At 38.1% G+C, this 20,812-nt stretch overlaps 3 protein-coding genes across 11 annotated transcripts in view; 1 reads left to right on the top strand and 2 right to left on the bottom strand.

Annotated features, from left to right (window-relative positions):
* The window catches only part of LOC306898233 (diacylglycerol kinase delta), a 49,748-nt gene extending 45,574 nt beyond the window's left edge, over positions 1–4,174 (top strand). For 3 of the 4 annotated variants that reach the window (XM_079463547.1, XM_079463546.1, XM_079463549.1), the window contains 4 exons: positions 1,041–1,130; positions 1,225–1,341; positions 2,040–2,148; positions 2,513–4,174. In XM_079463547.1, coding sequence (XP_079319673.1) covers positions 1,041–1,130; positions 1,225–1,341; positions 2,040–2,148; positions 2,513–2,562 — 366 coding nt within the window. In that variant the 3' untranslated portion in view covers positions 2,563–4,174. The remainder of the gene's footprint in view (positions 1–1,040; positions 1,131–1,224; positions 1,342–2,039; positions 2,149–2,512) is intronic. The other variant, XM_079463548.1, reaches the window with a different exon arrangement.
* Positions 3,929–10,818, bottom strand: LOC306898255 (cysteine and histidine-rich domain-containing protein 1). Its single transcript, XM_079463580.1, has 11 exons — positions 10,492–10,818; positions 10,038–10,087; positions 9,812–9,868; positions 9,248–9,402; positions 8,406–8,509; positions 7,605–7,657; positions 6,711–6,781; positions 6,408–6,510; positions 6,169–6,288; positions 4,868–4,930; positions 3,929–4,716 (listed from the first exon to the last, which is right to left on the bottom strand). The coding sequence occupies exons 1-11, from the start codon at positions 10,553–10,555 to the stop codon at positions 4,396–4,398; spliced, it is 1,161 nt and encodes a 386-aa protein (XP_079319706.1). The 5' UTR covers positions 10,556–10,818; the 3' UTR covers positions 3,929–4,395.
* Positions 10,819–14,268: 3,450 nt separating this feature from the next.
* The window catches only part of LOC306895304 (phosphatidylinositol-binding clathrin assembly protein), a 54,103-nt gene continuing 47,559 nt past the window's right edge, over positions 14,269–20,812 (bottom strand). For 3 of the 6 annotated variants that reach the window (XM_079458467.1, XM_079458471.1, XM_079458468.1), the window contains 4 exons: positions 19,116–19,181; positions 18,471–18,527; positions 18,261–18,377; positions 14,270–17,014 (listed from right to left, as the gene is read on the bottom strand). In XM_079458467.1, coding sequence (XP_079314593.1) covers positions 17,000–17,014; positions 18,261–18,377; positions 18,471–18,527; positions 19,116–19,181 — 255 coding nt within the window. In that variant the 3' untranslated portion in view covers positions 14,270–16,999. Of the gene's footprint in view, positions 17,015–18,260; positions 18,378–18,470; positions 18,528–19,115; positions 19,182–20,812 lie in introns of all 6 variants that reach the window. The other 3 variants (XM_079458469.1, XM_079458472.1, XM_079458470.1) reach the window with 1 other exon arrangement.

Genomic DNA, 20,812 nt, shown 5'->3' with positions numbered 1-20,812 from the left:
TTTGATCCCGGGTCAGGGCTCCGTTCCCCTATAACATTGTCTCAGCGCGCTACAAAGACTCCTTAACTCAAGTTATACCTTTTCTAGGCGTGTTGCCCCAACTACACCCTAGTAGGTTACTTTCTTCCGTCCCACGTTACCAGGTGCTGTCCATGGCGCTCGTGCTGAAGTCATGGATATCGATCGTTCGACAATCAATAATTCACACTATACAGGGACTGCTTCACTGCCGCATGTGAGGTAGCGGCGTTCTTTATAAAATAAGCACTTTAGAAATAGTTGAAGTCGCATTTATTAGGACTAAAAATAAACCAAATGGCGAAACGCGGTATTCACGAAACGCGCTCTGTAGAGGAGTTTGTCTGTTTAGAGCTACTGAAACCAATTGTAAAATTGTGGATAGAAATGGCTCATTCTAAGGTAATAAAAAGCTTCATTATGTAAGGTCTTTATTTACCTCTGAAGAGATATTTAAATATATTACATTGCATTTCTATCCTCCAAAAAATTGGACCGTTAATTCTCGAAAAAGGTTTACATATTTATATGTAAAGTCAAAGTTAACAAGTGCACCTTTAAAGGTCCAGTGTGTAATTTTTGGGATGATCTTACATTGATATAAATGCAATGTAATATACATAGCTATGCCTTCAGATGTGTATAAAGAGCGTACACAATGAAGCGTTACGTTTTATTACCTTAGAATGAGCGATTTCTATCTACACACACCGCAGGTCCCCTTGCATAATTCCCCATGTTCTGTCAGCCGTTGCCATCGTAGTGTTTCAAAAGGTAATGGTTGGTTGTGATTTGCAACCTTGCCACTAGATATTACTGACTGGACCTTTAAGTGTCAATAGTTCTCTTAGCACCGAAGCTTCATTATGTTTGTATTTAGCCACTCAAGCTGTTCTCCACATGAACCGTATTGACCAGTGAACAGAAGAATAACTAACAACACTGTGTGTGTTTATCACTAACAGCAAGAGATTGTCAGAAAGTCAAACTAAATTTAGAGCCATGTGTGTGTTTCTCTGCAGGGTTTGAGTCGCAGTACAGCAGTAGACATTGTCAACAGCAGTAAAATCCTTCAGCAAGAGACCAAGATGCTGTTGGAAGGAAAACTACTGGTGAGAGACATCACTGTTAATCTCTTGCTTTCTCTGGCATGTTCAGGCTCAGATCCAGACTGAAGTATGATAATGTTTTGTACTGTGTGTGTAGCAGTTGGAGACCTCTCAAAAAGAGGAGCTTCTTTCCACGGTGGACAGTCTCAGCGCCGAGTTACACAAGTTGGAGGATATTCACTGGATCTGTCCCAGCATGCACTGCTCTAAGGAGGTGTGCCATGTTTTCCATACCTAACGTTGATCTTCGAGCAGAGATACTCTTATGACTCTTCTTTAGCTAATCCATTGACATTCGTTCAAAAAGTAACAGCCTCTGGTCTCTATCAGGTCCTCTTCCTGCGTTGTGCTTTTATTCATAATAATAATATCTAATAAATGCAGTCTCCCAGTGAGCAAGCCAATAGGGCTCTGTGACGAGGAACCCAAACTCCAATGATAAATAAATGGAGAAAAAAAACCCGCTGCACTAAGTGACTTTGAATAAAAGTTACGGAGTAAATGTTTATAAAAAACAGGGAGAAAATAAGTTAATTTTTTTAAACTGTTTAGGTCTGATTTTGTGTTATTTTGTGATCGATATCAGACAACAGAGGAATGTTATAAGCAAGGAAAATAGTAATAATGTAATCGAGTGCAACTATAACTTCAAACTGCTGCCATGTGATGTAAGTTTAGCAGTTTTGAGTGCTTTCTGGGTGACATCATTTTCCCTTGGTGAATATAGTGCAATTTAGTAGAATATAGTTCTCTTTAAAAAATACGAAATATATTTTTAGCCATGATGTACAAACCTTTCAAGACAGAGCTACCAGGAGCTTTTATAATGAGTTATTGATAAGCCTGAAGGCAGATTTCCAGCCGTGTCTCAGTGTTATAGATCTGATGTTTCTCGTGTGTATGTCCCTGCAGGAATTGCCCGTTGTAAGTGGGAAAAGCAGTATGAAGCTGAAAATGATACCCAAGGGGAAGAAAGAGAGAGAGAAGTTGCATAAGCAGCGGTCTAACAGCTCTCTTTCAGGTACTGTAAGAGACATTTCCTTCCCTACACTACTTATTTTAAATCATCTCGTAAAATTTCTAGATTTATTTTTTTCCTTCCAATTACGAACAGGCTTCCTTTCTAAGACAAAATATAAAAAATAAAAGTGTATTATTGAATCGTGGCAGCCGACTGTAAAAAAATGTTTGTTCAACTTACAATTTGAAGGCAACCAGTAACTTATTTTTTAAGTTCATTTTGTTAAATCAATTAATTTCTCATTGAGTTGACTAATGTCTTTAAGGCAACCGTTTTACGTTGAACCAACAAAAGAAAGAATATTTTTTAACATTGCATTATTAACTATAAATGATTTAGTAACACATTTGTATGCCCCCATCAGGTACATGGGACATCAAGGGGGTTTGTGATGTAGATTCTGCAGGCAACTGAAGAAGTAAAATGGTTTGCCGGAACTTTTACCGCGAGGATCATGGGATGCTGCTTTTTGCCCAGATAGACAAGGGCGTGAGGCCACCTGCGCAGACAGACATCGTACTCCGACCCCCCCATTGAGAGCTTCTTTTGGAGGGGCGTTGCCCCTTTCTTTCTGTTTCAACAATGCAGTTCTCAAGCATGATAAACTTTATTTTCATCTTTTTTCCTAAGTATTCAAGCCGTCAGACAAAAACTTTCTTTGTTCTTCAGAGAAAACAAAAATACGTATTTTTGTCACGTCCCGTCGCCGTCTGAACAAGAAAAGAACAAAATGCTACCGAATCATGCAGAAAAATTGTATTGACAATGAAACAAAAGCAAAAATGAATATCCTGATGAATGAATGTATGGTGGACCTATTATTCGTCGAAATTGCATAATAGTTAGAAATCTGCATTTAGTCTGTGTATATCTCTAGAAGAAGACCATCTGGGTTTCTGCATGCCTTTCATGCCCTTATGCAGAAAAAAAGGTCTATTTTCTCTTTTTCTCTTGATCGTCAGCCAAGCTGTGATGGTGTGTCAATTGAGCAGTTGTTCTAGAAGCTTCAGTGCCGTAAATCTTGTGCCAAGTCAGTAAATGGAGCGCAGTGGTTTAAAGTGACCTGTTTCTTATACTTTCCTTAATTCTGCAGGGAAATCTGGTGAAAGAAAGTGATCCTGTATGTCGTACATTTCAAAATGTATCTCGCCTTGCACTTTAAAATAGAAAACAAATCTTTGAAAAAAGAACTTAAAGGTTGTGCGTGTTTGTTTTATCTTGAAAATACATGGAATCAGTTATGTTACAAGAGAGTTTATAATCAAACTTTATGAATGTTATTCAGACATTGTCCCTTTTCAGGGTTTAATCTTACTGTAAATGGAAGTGCAGAGGTGAAGAAAACTTGAACTTTGATCTTAGTATTGCTGTATAGTTTGCAAGCAGTATTTATCAAAATTCCAATGGTACACGTTTCCATTCAAATAAATATACATACTGGACAACCTATTTGTTTTCTTAGTTGTGAGCCAAAGTCTAGCAGTATTGCTCTCTACAAAAATAAAGAAATTGTAAATGTGGGCTTGATACAGAAATGTGATTGACAGTTATGGTGCTGACTGTGCACTTACATGATGGACTGTATTTTTATTTTGAACTGTTTGTTTTGCACGTTTTCGTTGAAAATTTCCTCATGAGTGATGAATTGTTGCTGTGTGCTGTTTAGTTTTGATCGACGTTTGCTGTTTGGTGCAGAAATGCATCACTTTATCATGTCTACGAATCAAGCCATTGGTTATAGGACTGTGTTTATCAGGTACAAGAAGAAGGCAATTCTTTTATGAACAGAAATGTATTTTTATTTGAACAGACAAAAAGAGATTGACTTTGTTTTCGCTGGTACCCATTTCATTGTCAAGACTACTGTTGTTTACTTGAATGAAATGTATTATTTATCCTTTAATTTAAAATATTTTGCCATATGGGTGCAGTCAAGCTTCCATGGGCGCTGACTGACTGCACAAACCTACTTCAGGATTGTTGCTGTTGACTCGAAGCAGAAATAAAGTGTGGCCATTGCTGTTTGATCTGTGTTCCCGTTTATTATCTTGGTTTCACAGAAAATGGGTTTTACTTAACACATTTTAGGTCCAATTAAGAACGTACAGTAACATGTATATTCTGAACCTGATGTGCAAAATTGGGGTACAACGGTTTTAGCAAAAAGTAGCAGCCCTATCGCTGTACTGTATAAACACCATGTGTTATTGATAAAGAAATACATAGATTACACTTGACAACACAGTGTTATTTTTCTGGGGGAACATCAGCGGTTTCTTCTAGCTCAGGAGGTTCATCATCTGTCTTATTTTCCTCTTTCTTTTCTTTGGTGTCTTTCTTGTCCTCCTCATCGTCTTCCCAGTCTGACTCACTGATGTCATCATCTGAGATGTCCCAGTTTGGTTTGGCATCTTCTTGTTCCAGCTCGTTCGTCTCGTTGGTGACCTCCGGCTCGGGTTTGTGCTTGGGGTCCTCCAGTTTTCCCCAGGCTACAGCGTCAGCCTTCCTCATGGTCACTTCAACTTTAGAGGGCACCATGTTTACAAAACTGTTGTTCACATCAATCACCTGAAAGAACAAGGCTTGTTGGCTGTTGCATTCTGGTGTAAGACTTAAATGGTGCAGTAGTACAAATTACAGTGGAAATTATTACAGATATTTTTCTGATCAATACAGAGGTGCAAAATCATAAAAGACTTTGTTAATACAGTAATCTTACCCCCCATAAGTGGATGTCCTTGTGAAACACTTTGTCCCCCTCAAACTGAATATGGCATGTTAACTGCAGATAGATAGAGATGACAAAAAGAAAAAAACATTACTTGATTTGATTCAAGGCACAAAAATCTTTCAACATGCTATTGCTACTGATGTAGAGTGAATCTTTAAAACGCTGATGTGAGTGAGTCTGACTTTTAATTCTGATATAAAGTGACTCTTTTTACTTAAATATTATTTAAATTGACTCTGACTCTTTAGATGCAGTAAAGTGACTCTTTTTGACTTTTTTGATAACGAGTGACTCTTCTGAATCTTTTCATGCTGATGTAGAGGGACTCTTATTCTTTTGATGCTGATGTTAAGTGACTCTTATCTGATTCTTTTGATTCTTTAAATGCTGATGTAAAGTGACTCTTTTCTTTCTTTTGACGCTGATATAAGAGGTTGTCTACACTAGAGTTTCGTTTTTCGTCTACACTATACACATCCACACTGAAACATCTGAAAACGCTTACATCCATGTACTGCGCATGGGTAAAACTTGAGACACGTCAGCACGTGTCATTTTTCTGTGAGGCGTTTATTTACTTTCTGCCTTATGTCACGGCAACGTGGAGCGAAGACACAGTTTTTTTAAATAGACAATGAGGTAACTTAGAGATGTTGCGACGGGTAACACAAGACTAAGACTGATTCCTTTGATGGTAATGTCAAGTGACTCTTTTCTGATTCTTTTGATGCTGACTGAAAGGGAATCTTTTGATGCAGACCTTTCAGACTCGATAGATGCTTTAAAGTGACTCAAGAGTTTTATGCTGATGTGGAGTGAATCTTTTATAATTATTTTGATGCTGATGTAAAGTGACTCTTTTCAGACTCTTTTTGACCTCTGATGCTGATCTTTTGGAATTTTGATGCTGGTGTAAAGTGACTTTTTTACTTTTATGCTTTTCTGATTCTTTTAATTCTGGTGTAAAATGATTCTGACTCTTCGGATGCTGTAAAGTGACCCATTTTTACTTTTATGCTGATGTGGAGTCACTCTTTCAAGATTATTTTAATGCTGATGTAAGGTGGCTCTTTTCAGATTTAGTTTTCTGCGGATGGAAACTGACACTTTTGAGAGTCACTCCTTTTTAACTTGTTGACTCTTTTTGAGGGACTCGTTGACTCTTCGGACACTGACGTGGAGTGCTTTTGACTCCTTTGATGCTCACAGTGTGTAAAGTGACGCTGATGTTACAATGATGTGGAGCCATTTTTAGTTACTGTGCATGTTACATGTTATGTGTAACTTACCACCGTGCGGTTTGCCTCCACATAGGAATGCTCTGGCCTGGAGTTTTTTGCATAGATTGTAATCACGACCTGGTTTCCAGTCTGGTGCCAATCATGCCGGCAAGCCACCTTCTTTTTGCCCTGAAGTAAACACCAAAGTCAACTTTCTGCCATCCACACTGACACTTCAGTGTGTATGAATGCGGAATAATAATTTTTATACACTTTTGTTAAATAAGGATCATAAAGATCCAGAAGACCTTTTTTGGGATCCAGCAGTGTTTGCCTGCAGTGCAACCCTTCTGATCCAGGAAAGCATTAAAGTCAGTGGTTTTTATGCAGCAGCAGTTCCAATATTTGTATCTGGACGATGATTGACAGACATGAATTATCACACATCACACCTCTCATGAAAACAACAATGACGGTCTCGTAACATTATACTTCTATCATGAGCACTTTTCTATTTAAAATCTTTGTTTCTTTATATAATACATTGCTATTAACAACATTTTCTATAAGAATAGGGTAGAGGTTGAGTAACATAAGCTTAAGTTTCTTACCCTTCATGGAAAACTGGCACTCCTGGATGATGAGAGCAGACCTCTGCATCAGTCTCTGGACCTTGATAAGTCTAAACACAAATACAATTGGATCATTCACAAAATTACCTGCAAACTGTTATACTTCTTATACTGCACATAATGCGTTCAAAAGTATGTCCCTACACTCTTTCAGTAACTCGTACGGTATATTTACAGTAGACTAGAGTAAAACTATAAAGCAAAGGTATAATACACCTGAATGTTCAAGCTCAAATAAGCACAAGCTCGCTCTCATTCATTTACAGCCCTCACACCTGATAACAAACTCATTTCTCTGCATTTTCTCAACAGATAAATGAACACGAAGCTGCCGCAGAGCTGAATGTTTTGCCATTTCTCAGTGGCGAAAAAAAAGAAGTGTATTCAACATCATGTTATTATCCCGATACAAGGATCCGGTTCTTGCCTGGAGCAGAGAACAGCTCCTGTGAGTAATTAACATTCACTGCATTTACATGATGAACCTTCAGGATCTCAGCGAACTAATCCACTACCACGGGATATCTTTTCCCAGAGAAGAGATCATTTAACAGGAGCCATTCATCTACGCTCTGTCCATTAAGCATTCTGTTCTTATAAAACAAGCGATAGGTGAAGGTTGATCCTTTTACACTGATTCAAGGGGCCTGGATTAGTTCACAAAAGAATCCATCTTGTACGCAGTGCTGCCATGTTATTCTTCATTGTGACCATTAGAGGGCATCATAACATGTCAAGCAGGCTGATTTGCGTCATGGTTTCTGCATTATTGAAAGCAAAACTGCATCATGAAAATTGTACAGGGCAGTAGCAAGTTTATTCTGTCCCTCAGGACTTGAGAAAAAAAGTAAACGCATTCACGCAATAACTTACTGTTTTGCATCCTGCGTTTTTACACCGGACTCCAACAAAGACGGCCTCACTCTCTATCAGACAGAAAGGGAAGATGTGGAAAAGAGGAGATGAACCGAAAGTCGGATATTTGTAGAGTAACCAAATTTGACATGAAAATACAGAAAAACTCAAATGTGCAATAGTACAGGGTTTTACATAGGCCCTAGAGTGATAAAACATGACCGGTGGACTTTACATTAGCTACATTTGTATGGGGACTGAAATGCCCTTAAAGTGATAGTTCACCCAAAATAACAATTCTGTCATCATTTACTCGCTCTCTTGTCATTTCGAATCTCTATGACTTTCTTCGAAAGAACACAAAAGATTGAAACATCTTGGTTACCAAACAACGGCGAAACCCATTTGCTTCTATTCTATAGACACAAAACCAATGCAACTCAATCGGTTCCGCCGTTGTACGGATACCAGCATTTTTAAAATGTCTTCTTTTTTGTTCTGCTGAAGAAAGAAAGTCATACAGGTTCTAAATGACAAGAGGAGGAGCAAATGATGGCGGAATTTTCATTTTTGGGTGAACTATCCCTTTAAGTCAATTGGTTGTTTTTTCCAAAGCGACTTACAAATACGGTTAACAATGGATTTTATCAGCACAGAATGTTTGAGGGAATGTATTTTGGTGTAAAGAGAGAGACCGTGTACTGTAAATGCATAGAAAAGCCAAAACATTTCTGCAGGTGACTGTGTTTACTGGTACACTCTGCGTAGGTGACCTGCTGTACATGCTGTACTGTGAGGTTACAATCTCAAAATGCTCACCTAACATCTCTCTCTTCTCTCTCTCAGTGATCTCCATTTTCTCTGCAATCTGAGCCAGAGATGGAGAGATCTTCACCTTCAGCTTCGACTTTGGCTCATCCGAACTGTGGGGAGAAATTGAAAAACATGTCACAGTCTGTCTAAAGAATCAACACGAGGTGCATTTTAAAGAGAAAATACAAGGCGGATAGAAATGTTATTCTTAATATCTGCGCACTGGAACTGAATGTGAGGAAGACGAGTGTGTTTGCACTACATATGGGTACTTGACAAATAAATGGTGTGACAAAGCAAAATATAGAAAACAGACATTGTTTTATACGATTAATATTTGTATTTATCAAATGAAAAACGGCATAAGAGAGATTTATCTTCATTGTTTGGTTTTTTTCTAAATGTTTGCCATCACACCAATTTGCGTATTAGTCTGTCAACTATCCATATGCTGCATGTACTGTACATTACAATCAATTATTTTGTATGAGCGTGTGCGCACATTGCTTATTTCGGGCATCATTAACTGGGTTTGACATTTAATGCATGGCTACAATACCATTGTTTGCGTAATCTAGTGTGGGGGGAGACTGAATTGTGATTTTTTTACAATACTGCATTAGTGGCCCATTTTAACTATGGGCTGGTCAATAAAATGCATTTTTCTTAGATATGTAATTCCGTTAAACCTCACCTTAAGAGCTTCAATAGATCCCTACTAAAATATAATCCTTGTCAGCAAAAGATGCAATTACTCTCGGACATTTTTCTACCCGCCTTTGTGAAAATGTGTGTTTTGCACATTTGACAAGACATCCCTCTCTGCACCTATTTATATGTAGATGTACCTCGGTCTCTCCTTTTCCAGAGCTTCTGCTGATTTGGGTCCCTGGTAGATCATTTCTACTCCATTGTGCTGCTTCACATCTCCTTTATCGGTGGTCACTTCTGGTTGCAGCGGCTCCTGAGGCTTCTCGTTACTATGGCGCCCGCGGGTGCAACCCTTTGAGGATGAGCACAGAGGGCAAGAGAATGTGTGCAATGATGTACAAAATCCACAATGAATACCATTATTACATTTGAAAAGAATAATTTTTCTCTCTGATTTAAGTGATTTCACCTATTCTCGGCTTGACATTATGAATTCTGTAATGTATCGGCTGTTTCTTGTTTAACGCATCGGCTACACGAATAAATGAAATGAAAAGAATTATATCACTGCAGTTGTACTTCAGCAAGGTGTTATGACAAGTCACTGAATACACATCAGGGTGTATCTGGTAAGATATTGTACCTTCTATGCAAGTTTATATTTAACATTTTGAGGATGCCACATTCAACGACTTTTTTATTTACTGCGTGCAATGCATTAAAAAGCAGAGGAATATTAAACTGTCAAGATATAAGCATACTTTGATTGACAGGAACTCTGAGAAATCTGTCGTCCTCTTTCTACAGCAGGACCAGCCCTGAGGAGAAAAAACAAAACAAAGAACTACAGACAGCACAATATGAATATTTGGCACCCCAACAAGCACACAAAAACACACCACTGATGTGCTTTTCCAGTTCCAGCTGCCTGAACAGAGCAGCCAATAGTCTGTATTGAGAATGTGATACTGTTGAGTTTGTGCTCACCTTTAAGGCATCGTGGAAGATTGGCACACCGGGGTGAAAGCAACAGGCATCTTCAGGCAGTGAGAGAAAACAGAACACATTGGAGATCCTGCATTTAATCCCAGTCTTATTTTATGTACGTCCACAAGCAAACCAAACACAGTGCCCAATAGCCCCGCTGGGAAGGGCTATTTATGGATGTACTATTTAATGACAACATCTAAATCAACATGTGACAACCCTAGACTTTATCTTAACACCAAAAATCCGTCAATCCATCACTTTTGTAAATTCTGATTGTGAAATGTTGTTAACAAATGATGCTTTCAAAATGAGTTTTACACTCAAAGCCAAGATCTCTGAGACCATCAGAACTCCTTCACACAGTTAGTGGACGACTCTGTTTTGAATAAATAAATGAAGACTCAACATTCTCCACTGATAATATAAAAGCAAAATAAAAGCTTGAAAATACCATCTGAGTTTTTGTCAGCATCAAATCGATCTCCGCAGCCTCTGTTGTAACAAAGTAAAGCCATGCTGGCCTGTTTGAGATTCACGTCGTCTTTCGGTATATCACGGTACTCTTCGCTTGTTTATCTGCTCTCCCCGCGCTCGCCCTACTTATGTTTTGAACTGGCACCCCCAACGTGAAGCTTCTCTAGAACTTTCAGAAGAGAGATCCAGAAGGTACAACCACGCCACGGGAAAGAGAAGGAAAGATTTCCTAGTCTGAATGAACTCTATAAATAGCAAGAGCCACCCTCTCTCTCTCCTTACAGCTGTTGGGTTTTATCTGAGCGAGTGTGACATTCCTGGGGTCCAGGCCATGGCAGAGACAGAGAGAGGGGGCCAGTGGGGGCAGGGGCACAGCTGATACTGTGAGAGATAGCTCACTAACAAGGCCCACAAAAGTTATTGTAACTTGAATTGACAAAGAATAGGTTACAGAATGTCATTGCTAAACAGATTATCTATAGTTTTAGCTATATTTTATAATGGAAGTAAATGTAACTAGTGCTTGTCTGTAGAGTGCCTCAGTGATATACGTCTGAACCCAAACAGTGCACATTAGTACTGTAAAAAAGTATATTTTACAGAATTTTCACATATTGTAAAAAAATGTCAAATCACCAAAGTAGACTGCGAAACGTAGGTGTAAAATAACATGAAGGACATGTAATCTTCCTTTAAAATAAATATGTTTTATAGAGTATTTTATGGCGCCCCGGCTGCTGAGATATGACCGTTTTCCCCCTGCTTTTTTAAGGTTAAATTTATTACATTTTCTATATATTAAAAAATTTTAAATAGGTGAAAATGCTGAAAACACACGTCAGGGTAAATTTACACGAAAAACATGTAATTTTACTTTACAAAAACAAATTCTACATTGTTTTCTGACACCCCAGCTGTAAGAATATTGATGGGTTTACAGATATTTTTACAGAATACGTGAAAACGTAAAAATAAGGCGTTTGTCTTTTCATGTGAACTATTTTAACTTTCACTATTCACAGAGTGTTTTACATTGTAGATTTCAGAAGATTCTTGGTTTGGTCCTATTGAGACTCAGGTCAGGCACTGATGGTTGTTCTGTTGGCTTCAGCTTTGTGAAGTCCATTTATGTGAAATGTTAGTCTAAGTTTTATGTATAGTAATACCTGCTCTAAGTACATAAAATATTTAAGCACATGTCCACGTTTTTGGCTATTACGTGCATGTATGGGACTCTCATGGGCATTGAAAATGTAACGCTTGAAATTGTATAAGCCCAAGTCTTCAAAAAGACTTGAAGGGATTTGAAGTTTCATTCATTTCTGTGGTACACGTGGTGGGTTATATGCTTTAAGTGTAATCTGTTTGAATCCACAAAACGAATTGTGATTTATAACAACAGCGGTGCTTGCATTGTTTTATGAAAAATCTATTTAAAAAGATAAAGGAAAGCTTCATCCATTAAGTTTCAATCATATGATTCAAACATACTTTATGTTTGCTTACAGATACAGTCTTCAATTTAGTAGAAGATTATTTTTTCTACTGATCTAGTTTTCTGCCTTTTTCCGTGACGTACGGCTTGGATTTAGGAAAGATCAAATAAATCCGCAGCCAGCAGAAGCTCAAACTCCTTATTTAGCTACAAACACGCTGCACCTTTAATTTAGGAGAATCTAGGAAGCAAGTTTGCGTAAGAGAAACCCTTGAGGGATGGAGTCAGAAGCAACATGGATGAATATTAATAGATGATCAGAATAAGCTGTCAAGATAAAAATCTGTTAAAAATGTTCTTTATTAAGAAACCGGTGAGTGCGAGTGTTAAATCCATTTCTTCACAAGGCGTTCACTCATGGTTCAGGTTAGTGGCTTGCAACCATCAATTTTCTTCACAGATACAGACAACATAACAAAGACCGAGACGGAAGAAAAGATTGAAACAAAACAAAAGCCCGACTTAAGCAAAATTGCAAGAAAGAATTAATGTCCCGGATCAGCACAAACAATCACTGATAAAAGAGAAGAATAACAGATATACGCAAAACCCGTCCATCACTACAACAACAGCAACAGCTTACTAAAAAACAGCACTTCGCAAACATTACATGGAATCGTGAAACTTTCCCAGGCATGACAGATACAAAAACATGCATAAAACAGGTACAAATTATATCAGTCAAATTGAAACAAGTTCAATCTATCACATCTCTTGGTCCTGGGTCGAGCATCTCATTGCAGGCATACAAATGAGGAGTTCAGAGAGACTGGCATCATAAGATCATTAACTTCAACCAGTAGCGTTTAGTGAAGCTCACAGGAAAAGCAAAGAGAATTCATGAGGACGGATTTGTTTCAGGTTAAGTAATAAAGGTTTTCATTGTTGACTGATACAAGCGCTTTTGACGGAGATGTTGTACAAGCACAATCAGCCTTTTTTGCAAAAATTGCTGTACACATCTGAAGAGAAACCAGAAAGTTTTTACACTGTGTGCAAAGCATCTGAAAAAGCATTTGTACAATAAAAACTATTCAACATACTAGGTCTTTGGGTAAATAATAACATATGTAGCACTTTACAATAAGGTCCCATTCATTGACATCATTAATGCATAGCTAGCATGAACTTACAATGAACAATTTATTTTTACAGCATTTATTAATCTTAACATTTTGAAATTGTTCACGTCAGTTCATCGAGCATTAACTAATGTTAGCACATATGTTTCATTTTTTAAATGCACAATGTCTCTTTAAAGGGATCCTCCACCCAAAAATTCTGTCATGAATGACTCCGTCCCTCACAGATGTGGAACAACTTGAAGGCGAGTAAATGAATGAATTTTTGGCGGAGTATCCTTTTTCAATAAAAATGAATAAACAGGGACCAGGATTAATAACTGCAGTGGAGGGATTGTTTGTTATTAGTTTTTGTGAATGTTAATGCAGTAAACTAATATTAACACACACAAACTTATTGGAAAGAAAACCAGATTCTAAATAAAGTCCATGAATTACTGTGATCTCATAGTGAAAATGATCCCAAGGTGTTACTCTGTTAGTCTCCGGAGACCATTTCATCATCCAGATGCATGGAATCATGAATCAGACATGCAAGTAAACATCGTCTTGCTGGGACTTATTGCAAGGTTGTGGAAAACAAAAATGAACCCCAATAATCTTTTTGAAAACCTTAGTTTTAAAGGTTCTTTGGAGAACCAAAAATGATTCTTCTGTGGCATCGCCACGAAGCCCTATATTAAGCTTCTTTATTTTTAAGAGTGTCAGGTGGATAATGCGTTTGTACAACATATCCCTCCAAACATTACTATCAGCTCCACTTTCTGTTTGCTTTTATGTTAACAACTTCACACAGTCTTTGAACAGAAGATTAAATTAAACATTATTTGAGATTGTGGAATCAATCAAGCAGTGTTACGACGGATGGGTTCCGTTTGCAGTGAAACCGTGCATTAGATTCAACAGAAATCGCACACTGACGGACGTGAAAATACAACAAAGCACTACACAAAATTTGACCAGGTATTTAAAACGTGCATTCATGAAAACCCTGCATTATGGGCACCGAGGTAGGCATGAAGTGCAATTTCAAGAAATAGAGAAAGATCCGTATAAAGAAATCCAAAACAAACAAACTCTGCCTGTCATTTAACGTGGCATCAAACTGATGAGATGAATGAGATGTCTTGCATGGCAGACACAAATAAAAACAAACAAACAAAAATGACCAACAACTTAAGAATGAAAAAATGATTTTATTTATATCAATGAAAGCCAGACATAAAATGAAAGACAAAAGAAGAAAGATCCCATGACTTCGGCATGTTGTTTTTACCACGCTGCATAAAATCTTTATAGTCTGCATAAATAAATATAAAAAATGTACAGTGGGGAAATCAGCACAAACATGGAGGTTTGTGTTGCTCCCCATTTTGGCATTTGATGATAAATGGAGCCTTTGAAACCCCGGGCGGATGCAGGTATAACAATGCCTTATTGAATACAAATATCTAAATATAATGCAAATATCTTTGTAACAGAAAAATAAACAACATAAAGATACAAATGTCTTGCTGGCCATACACGCACGACACAAAGCAGTGGACAAATGGCCTACCTAAAGGAAAAACAAAGCATGCATGTTATTAAAGTCAGAGAAGTGAGGCTGCCCCTGACTACACGAAGATGAAAGAGACCCTGGATACCATCTTATAACACCAACTATCCCCTCTGGAGATCCAAGACGTGCGGTACAAGCTGACACATGGATTCTGAGAGGCCACTGCTGACCTGAGCACTGCAGGACAGCTAATGAGTCCAGCCAAGGTTGTGTAAAATCAGGCTAAGTAGTCTAGAAATGTGAAGGCTCTTCGGATAGACGGACTGCTCTAGAAGGAAGACTCAATGTAGAGCAGTGGAGTCTGAGACACAACCTTCAATTAAAGAAACCCAACCCGGCAGCCGTCTAGGATAAAGGATGACAAGTCGTGGGTTAAGCAAACAATAACCACCAGGGGGAGGGAGAGGGACTGTATCTCCACGCAACGGTCCATGCAGAGGATTTCAAGTCCAAGTCAAAAAGTCCCGTGACGTTTATAACCCGATGCAAGACTATAGGTTACCTCCGAAAAACTGCCTCTGTCGATGGTTTCCGGCATTTAAAGAGACACCGCAGGCACGGCAGCTAATCCACGAAGAGCTGTCTGCGCTCATCTAACAGACTGTGATTTTTAAAACCACAAAGGAATCAAAACTGGAGCTTACCATGGAAACCCCGGCTCGTGATAGCACCTGTCTTGAGCTCTTTCACCCTCCCTAAATCTCACAAACATCCTCTCATTCTCTCAGCTCACGTACACACACACACACACTAAGCCTCCGGTGACGGGTTAATAAAATAGATTCTAATTAAACCTCTCTCCTCAGAGCCCTGTTACCTTATAAACCCGGGGAGAGTATCACCGCCGAGCCTGCATAAAGCAAAAAAACTCATTTAATTCAAATCTCTTACACCCCTGATGGCAGCCTAAAGAGAAACTTACAAGCTAGTTAAGTCACTCAATAATGATTCAACCTCAGAGGAACTTCAAAGGGGGGAAAACCACGAAGCATGCAAACGCACAAACACACGTGGCATTGCTTCTACTTAAGAAAGATCAGGCTGACACAGCTGAGCAAGAATCGATCCACAACATCTTAATACCCCGTTAACCAAAAATCCAGACTTTAGGTGGACTCAAGCTATTGAATCTTGGTTCAAATGATGGCGAACACTGATATGAGCGTGACTGCAGGGAACAGAACTTGTACATTGATGTGAGGGGCTGGGAACACCGACAACTGTGGCTTATGGCATTTCTCGAATCACGAGTGTCATAATGTAAAACAGACCGTGATGAATGTAATTCTCAGAATTAAAAAGTAACATCTTAAAAAGTACAAATGAATATAAAACAAAGCAACCCTAATTATACACAGAATAGGTTTATTCAGTAGGGTCAGATGCCATGTACACATCTCCAAGGCTTTAATCATTTCACCCCTCTCTCTCACTTCAGGTGGGTGGTAGATGTGGGCGGGGTCTCCGAGTGGGAGGTGTGGTTGTAAATACACAAAATGTTTTGTTAACACACAGCTGAACAGGAACGTGTTTATCAGTGTCCTGGGAATGACACAACAAGCTGGGAGGCGAGGGAGAGGGGCTCTTCGTGTGTTTGTGTGTGCGCACAATACCACCTTCTGTCTGAAACGGCAACACCATAGTTGAATGACCATTAAGCACATCAGTAATAGCAGGAGAGGTTAATTGTTGATAGCTACAAGAGACCAGCTCGGAGTTATATTTGTGGGTGCTTGGTGGTGGCAAAGCACCTTATATACGGGGTCAAATTCTTTCTTTGTTCTGAAATGAGAAGCTGGGGCGTAGCGATAATGAGGCATATAAACACATGTGAGATCTAGGATCTAGAAACTTCCACTGTCGTGGCTTGCGCAAGTCATTTTTCATCATAACTGCACAGGAAATGCAGAAATCCCAGCAACAGACAGCAAAACAATGACAGTAACAAGACGACTCCTGTGCTGGGATTCAGATCTTATTCATACCAATTGTCAAGTTTAAGAGAGTTCGCCGTGCATGGAAATTTAAGAATCCATGATTTTCAGGATCTCCTTCATGAACACGGTGAACATGTGTGAGGGTTAGTTGTAGAGGTGGGGTTCAAAAATATCATCAGCTTGGAATGAAAACAAAGGAAATCTATGTGACGTCCTCACTAATAGAGTGAAAATAGTGTGTGTGTGTTGGGTGAGCCATTTCAGACATTTAGGTAAAGCACTGCTGACACACACATTCCTCTCCATTTGCTTGGTCTTTATTTTTGGCCGTCTCTCCCTCCTTTTATTTGGTGGTAGGGTGATCCTCTTCTTACTCGCTTGATGATCTTCAGCCATTTGCTGAAGTGCTACTACATGAACTGCATCTGCACGGACACACAAGTAAAAAAATCAGCATCAAATCTCACGGCAAAGGCACTTTATACACATGCTACGGGAAAAAAATAATACAAACTAAATGGAAAGCAAAGTTATTTGAGGTATTTTTGGGGTATTGTAAAAGCAAAAATACAAAAACATCAATATGTGATCAATGTAAAATGCGAGTTTAGCTCAAAAGGAATATTGATGGGATAAATTTTCTAAAGTGTGGCAACTATCCGCATTAACATTTACACTTGCTAAACATTATCCAATATGTCACATTTACAATATAAAATTAAGTTGATAATTAATATATACAATAAAATAATTACGATTGACAATTCTAGGAATTTGAAGGTTCTAGCTGATATTTTTGTCCAATTTGAGTAATTCACATTCTAATTTTGCGACAACAGTTTACATAACGTGATGTTTTTTTTCTTTACGATGTTTACATTGTGGGTCTTTAAGAAAGCAAAAGGTTTTATTTACAAAACTTTGAAGCTCAATATCTCAAAACTGATGAATGCAGAAAGAACTTTATAATTCCAAGGTGATTATTGACGGCTTTGACCACCATTGACAATTGTCACATATGCGTCTTATAAAATTGTGACCATTTCATTTAATTCTTTGTAAATTGTCATTTGCAGAATAAGAATAATATACTTGACATGTTTCAATATTCAATGAAGGAAGAAAATAAATGCTTTAACTAAATTGACGGACTATTGAATTTCATCAAACCGTAACAGTAAGTGCAAAGATGATGGATGTAGAGGTGCTCCAGATAATCTATGTGGATTTTAAAGATGTGCAATAATTGAGGTTATTTGGGGATTATTTGCAATAATATGATTATTTAATAATCGTGAGAGCCCTATGCACTATTTTGTGCACGTCACCAATGCAAATCATTTTGCATCATCACCGACATTCCATGACGTGAAAAAAATAGCTAAATATGAACTCCTATTGCAAATGACTCCATGTACATCGGTTATTTCTTTGTACGCGGAAATAGCGGCTTTGTGTCAAAGTAATGTAAAGGGTACAGGATGTCTGGAAGTTCTGCAAATGTAATGGTGTGTCAAGCACTTAATAAAACCATTGCATCATTTTTTGCACATGCTCCTATTCGAAGCGAGTAGGTGCACTGTTGGCTTTACAGTCATTTTAACATGATTCTTGTATATGCAGTATGGTATGAAGAACGGGTTAACTGGATTCATTGGTATGTGTGTGTACCTGGGCTCCGGGGATAGGGGTGAAGGGGTTATTGGGTCTAAGAACTGGCTGGTTGTATAGCATGGGCTGCTGGGTCATCACTGGAACTCCTCCCATCTGTCCCAAATGAGGAGGGACCTAAAACCAGACAAACATACAACACTGAATGTCTCTATAATCAGCAACTTACAAAGTACTAGACACCTTTTCAGTCTTAGTGGTCATACGTACCATTCCATACACAGGCACTTGAGGTGATGTCATGGGAAATGCCATGGGTGCAGGAGCCTGCAGAAGAGGAAAACTCAGCTCAAACACTCATTGATCAAACAACACTGTACCAATGAAACACTATTGCATTATATTATCATGTTTGTTCTGATTATAGATCTAGTTTGATTACACAATTCTGCAAGGTTATTTTAGTTTACTAAAATTAAAACTGTGACATTGTTTCTTTTCATTGAAATTATATATTGACCTAAAATTAAGGAAAAAGTGAAATGCTGCCTAAAAAAAACCTTAAATAAGTTTAAAGCACTAAAATTATAATAATAAACAACACTAAAATAAAAATGCATTAATCTTATATAGCGACATAAACAATTCATTGTACAATGACGGAAGCATATACCAAAATTACTAAAACTAAGTAAAATGAACAAAAAATTTAAAATAAATACAAAAAAATATACTTAAAATCTATACAAAACGGAGTAAAACCAAAATCAAAACTATAATAACTCTGTTACTTATACACTACTGCACACATTTCTGCCCGGTGTGTTTACTGTATGGAAAGACTACACTTCTGGAGCACAAATATAACCAATGAAAAACATAGATGAGTATATACAGTATGCATAGGTAACATACCGAAAAGTAAGAAATCATCAACTGATCTGAATAGCTGTAAGTCTCTTCTATATTTCGCAGCTGATTCTGAAGAGAACAAGCATTGATTTTTACCATGTGGTATTTAGCGTGTATTGTTAGTCTTGCATCATATCCATGTAGGGTAAACTTTAGTCAAAAACACAAACATTTGCCTGGTTGAAAGTCAAATTTCCAAAAAACGATTTAATCGAATGCTACAGAAAGGGCACATGAGACTGAACAAACATCCATATGTCACAGAAAAATCAACAAAGGACATTTTCTGCATTTTTCACAAACAAAAAATGTCTATTTGGATAAAGAAGATGATAAAAGTCAATCTAAAGGCCTATTTACAATAATCTCAAATGTATCCAAAGTACACGGTAATGTTCAGTTCGGCCATTTGAGTGGACTTTGGGTTATTTTAACTCGATCAACTGGCCTTTGCCCCTGACTTCACAAGTACCGTACATGCTAATCCCTAACGTGCACCAAGATTTCTGATCAATATTGCTTGCAGCTTTAATTTGAACTGTTTACGGAGTTGATAATCTCAGGTTTAATCTCTCAAAGCAGTGTGGTAGGTCTCCCCACATAAAATGCGTTATTGTAAGAACTTTCAAATGTGAAGAGACAGACTAGAGCAAAACAGCTACGGGACACATTTTACGAAATCACCTCAAACTTGAAAACATGTTTCCAACGCATTTAGATGGCCAGGGCATAATGTGAGCTATTCCTGTCGCATTCTCTTTCAAATTTCTGTGCATTCAACCACCACCGGTAGATATCATCACTTTAAAGGCATTTTAGAGCTTTGCAGATGTAGCGTACATTACTATACTGTACTGCACTGCACCAGTTACACAGTCATGCTTTCCTTATATAATATGAGCATGCAAACTATACATGAAACAAAACAAAATATACATTTTTCATTTTTAACGGAATTGGAATTCAGTGTAACAAGTCATCAGATTCGACTAGCAAACCTTCAACTCTGTTGACACTGCATTGTTTACATTTTGTTTAAACCATGAGTTTGTATTTGTTTAGGTGTAGGTTAGAAAGGAAATGTGCCATCCTTATCTGCCATTCATTCTTCAACACACTAAGAACTTACTGACCAAAAAGGCTGAGACAGAAATCTCGAATTAAGGTTTGGAAGAACAGGAAACTGTGAAAAAGCTGAATCAATCCCTGTCAACCAAAACGTCAGGACTTAATAGATAACTGACAGTCATTGGAGGTACTTACATAACCAGTAAAGAACATTCCAGTCTGCTGGGTTAAGCACAAGAAAAAAGACAGAAACAGTGAGACAGAAATAGACAGCGAGAAGACACGGGACATGAGAAGGAACAGAGCAGAAAGTTGGGCGAACTCAGAAGAGGTGACAGAGAAATACACTGAGGGTTAGTCATTCACTCATTCACGGTCATCAGCTCATGTAGATCAGAAGTCAATACAACCTGAGTGAGAGAGGAGAGGCTATAAACACATGCAAACAGTGGAAACTCATTTCAGAACACACTCGCAGGTCATTGGCTGTATCAATACAACGGCACAGGAACAGGAAGTAAACAAACTTACGCTCGCATTTCCTGATGACTTCTTAAACTGTCTGTTCATACTGACTCTGAATAGACTTGCTATCAATTCTAGTGTATTAAATGAGGATATCTGGCACAACA

The sequence above is a fragment of the Barbatula barbatula genome (assembly GCF_947034865.1).
Source record: "Barbatula barbatula genome assembly, chromosome: 1".
Classification (NCBI taxonomy): Eukaryota; Metazoa; Chordata; class Actinopteri; order Cypriniformes; family Nemacheilidae; genus Barbatula; species Barbatula barbatula.
This window is presented reverse-complemented; position numbering and strand designations above follow the sequence as displayed.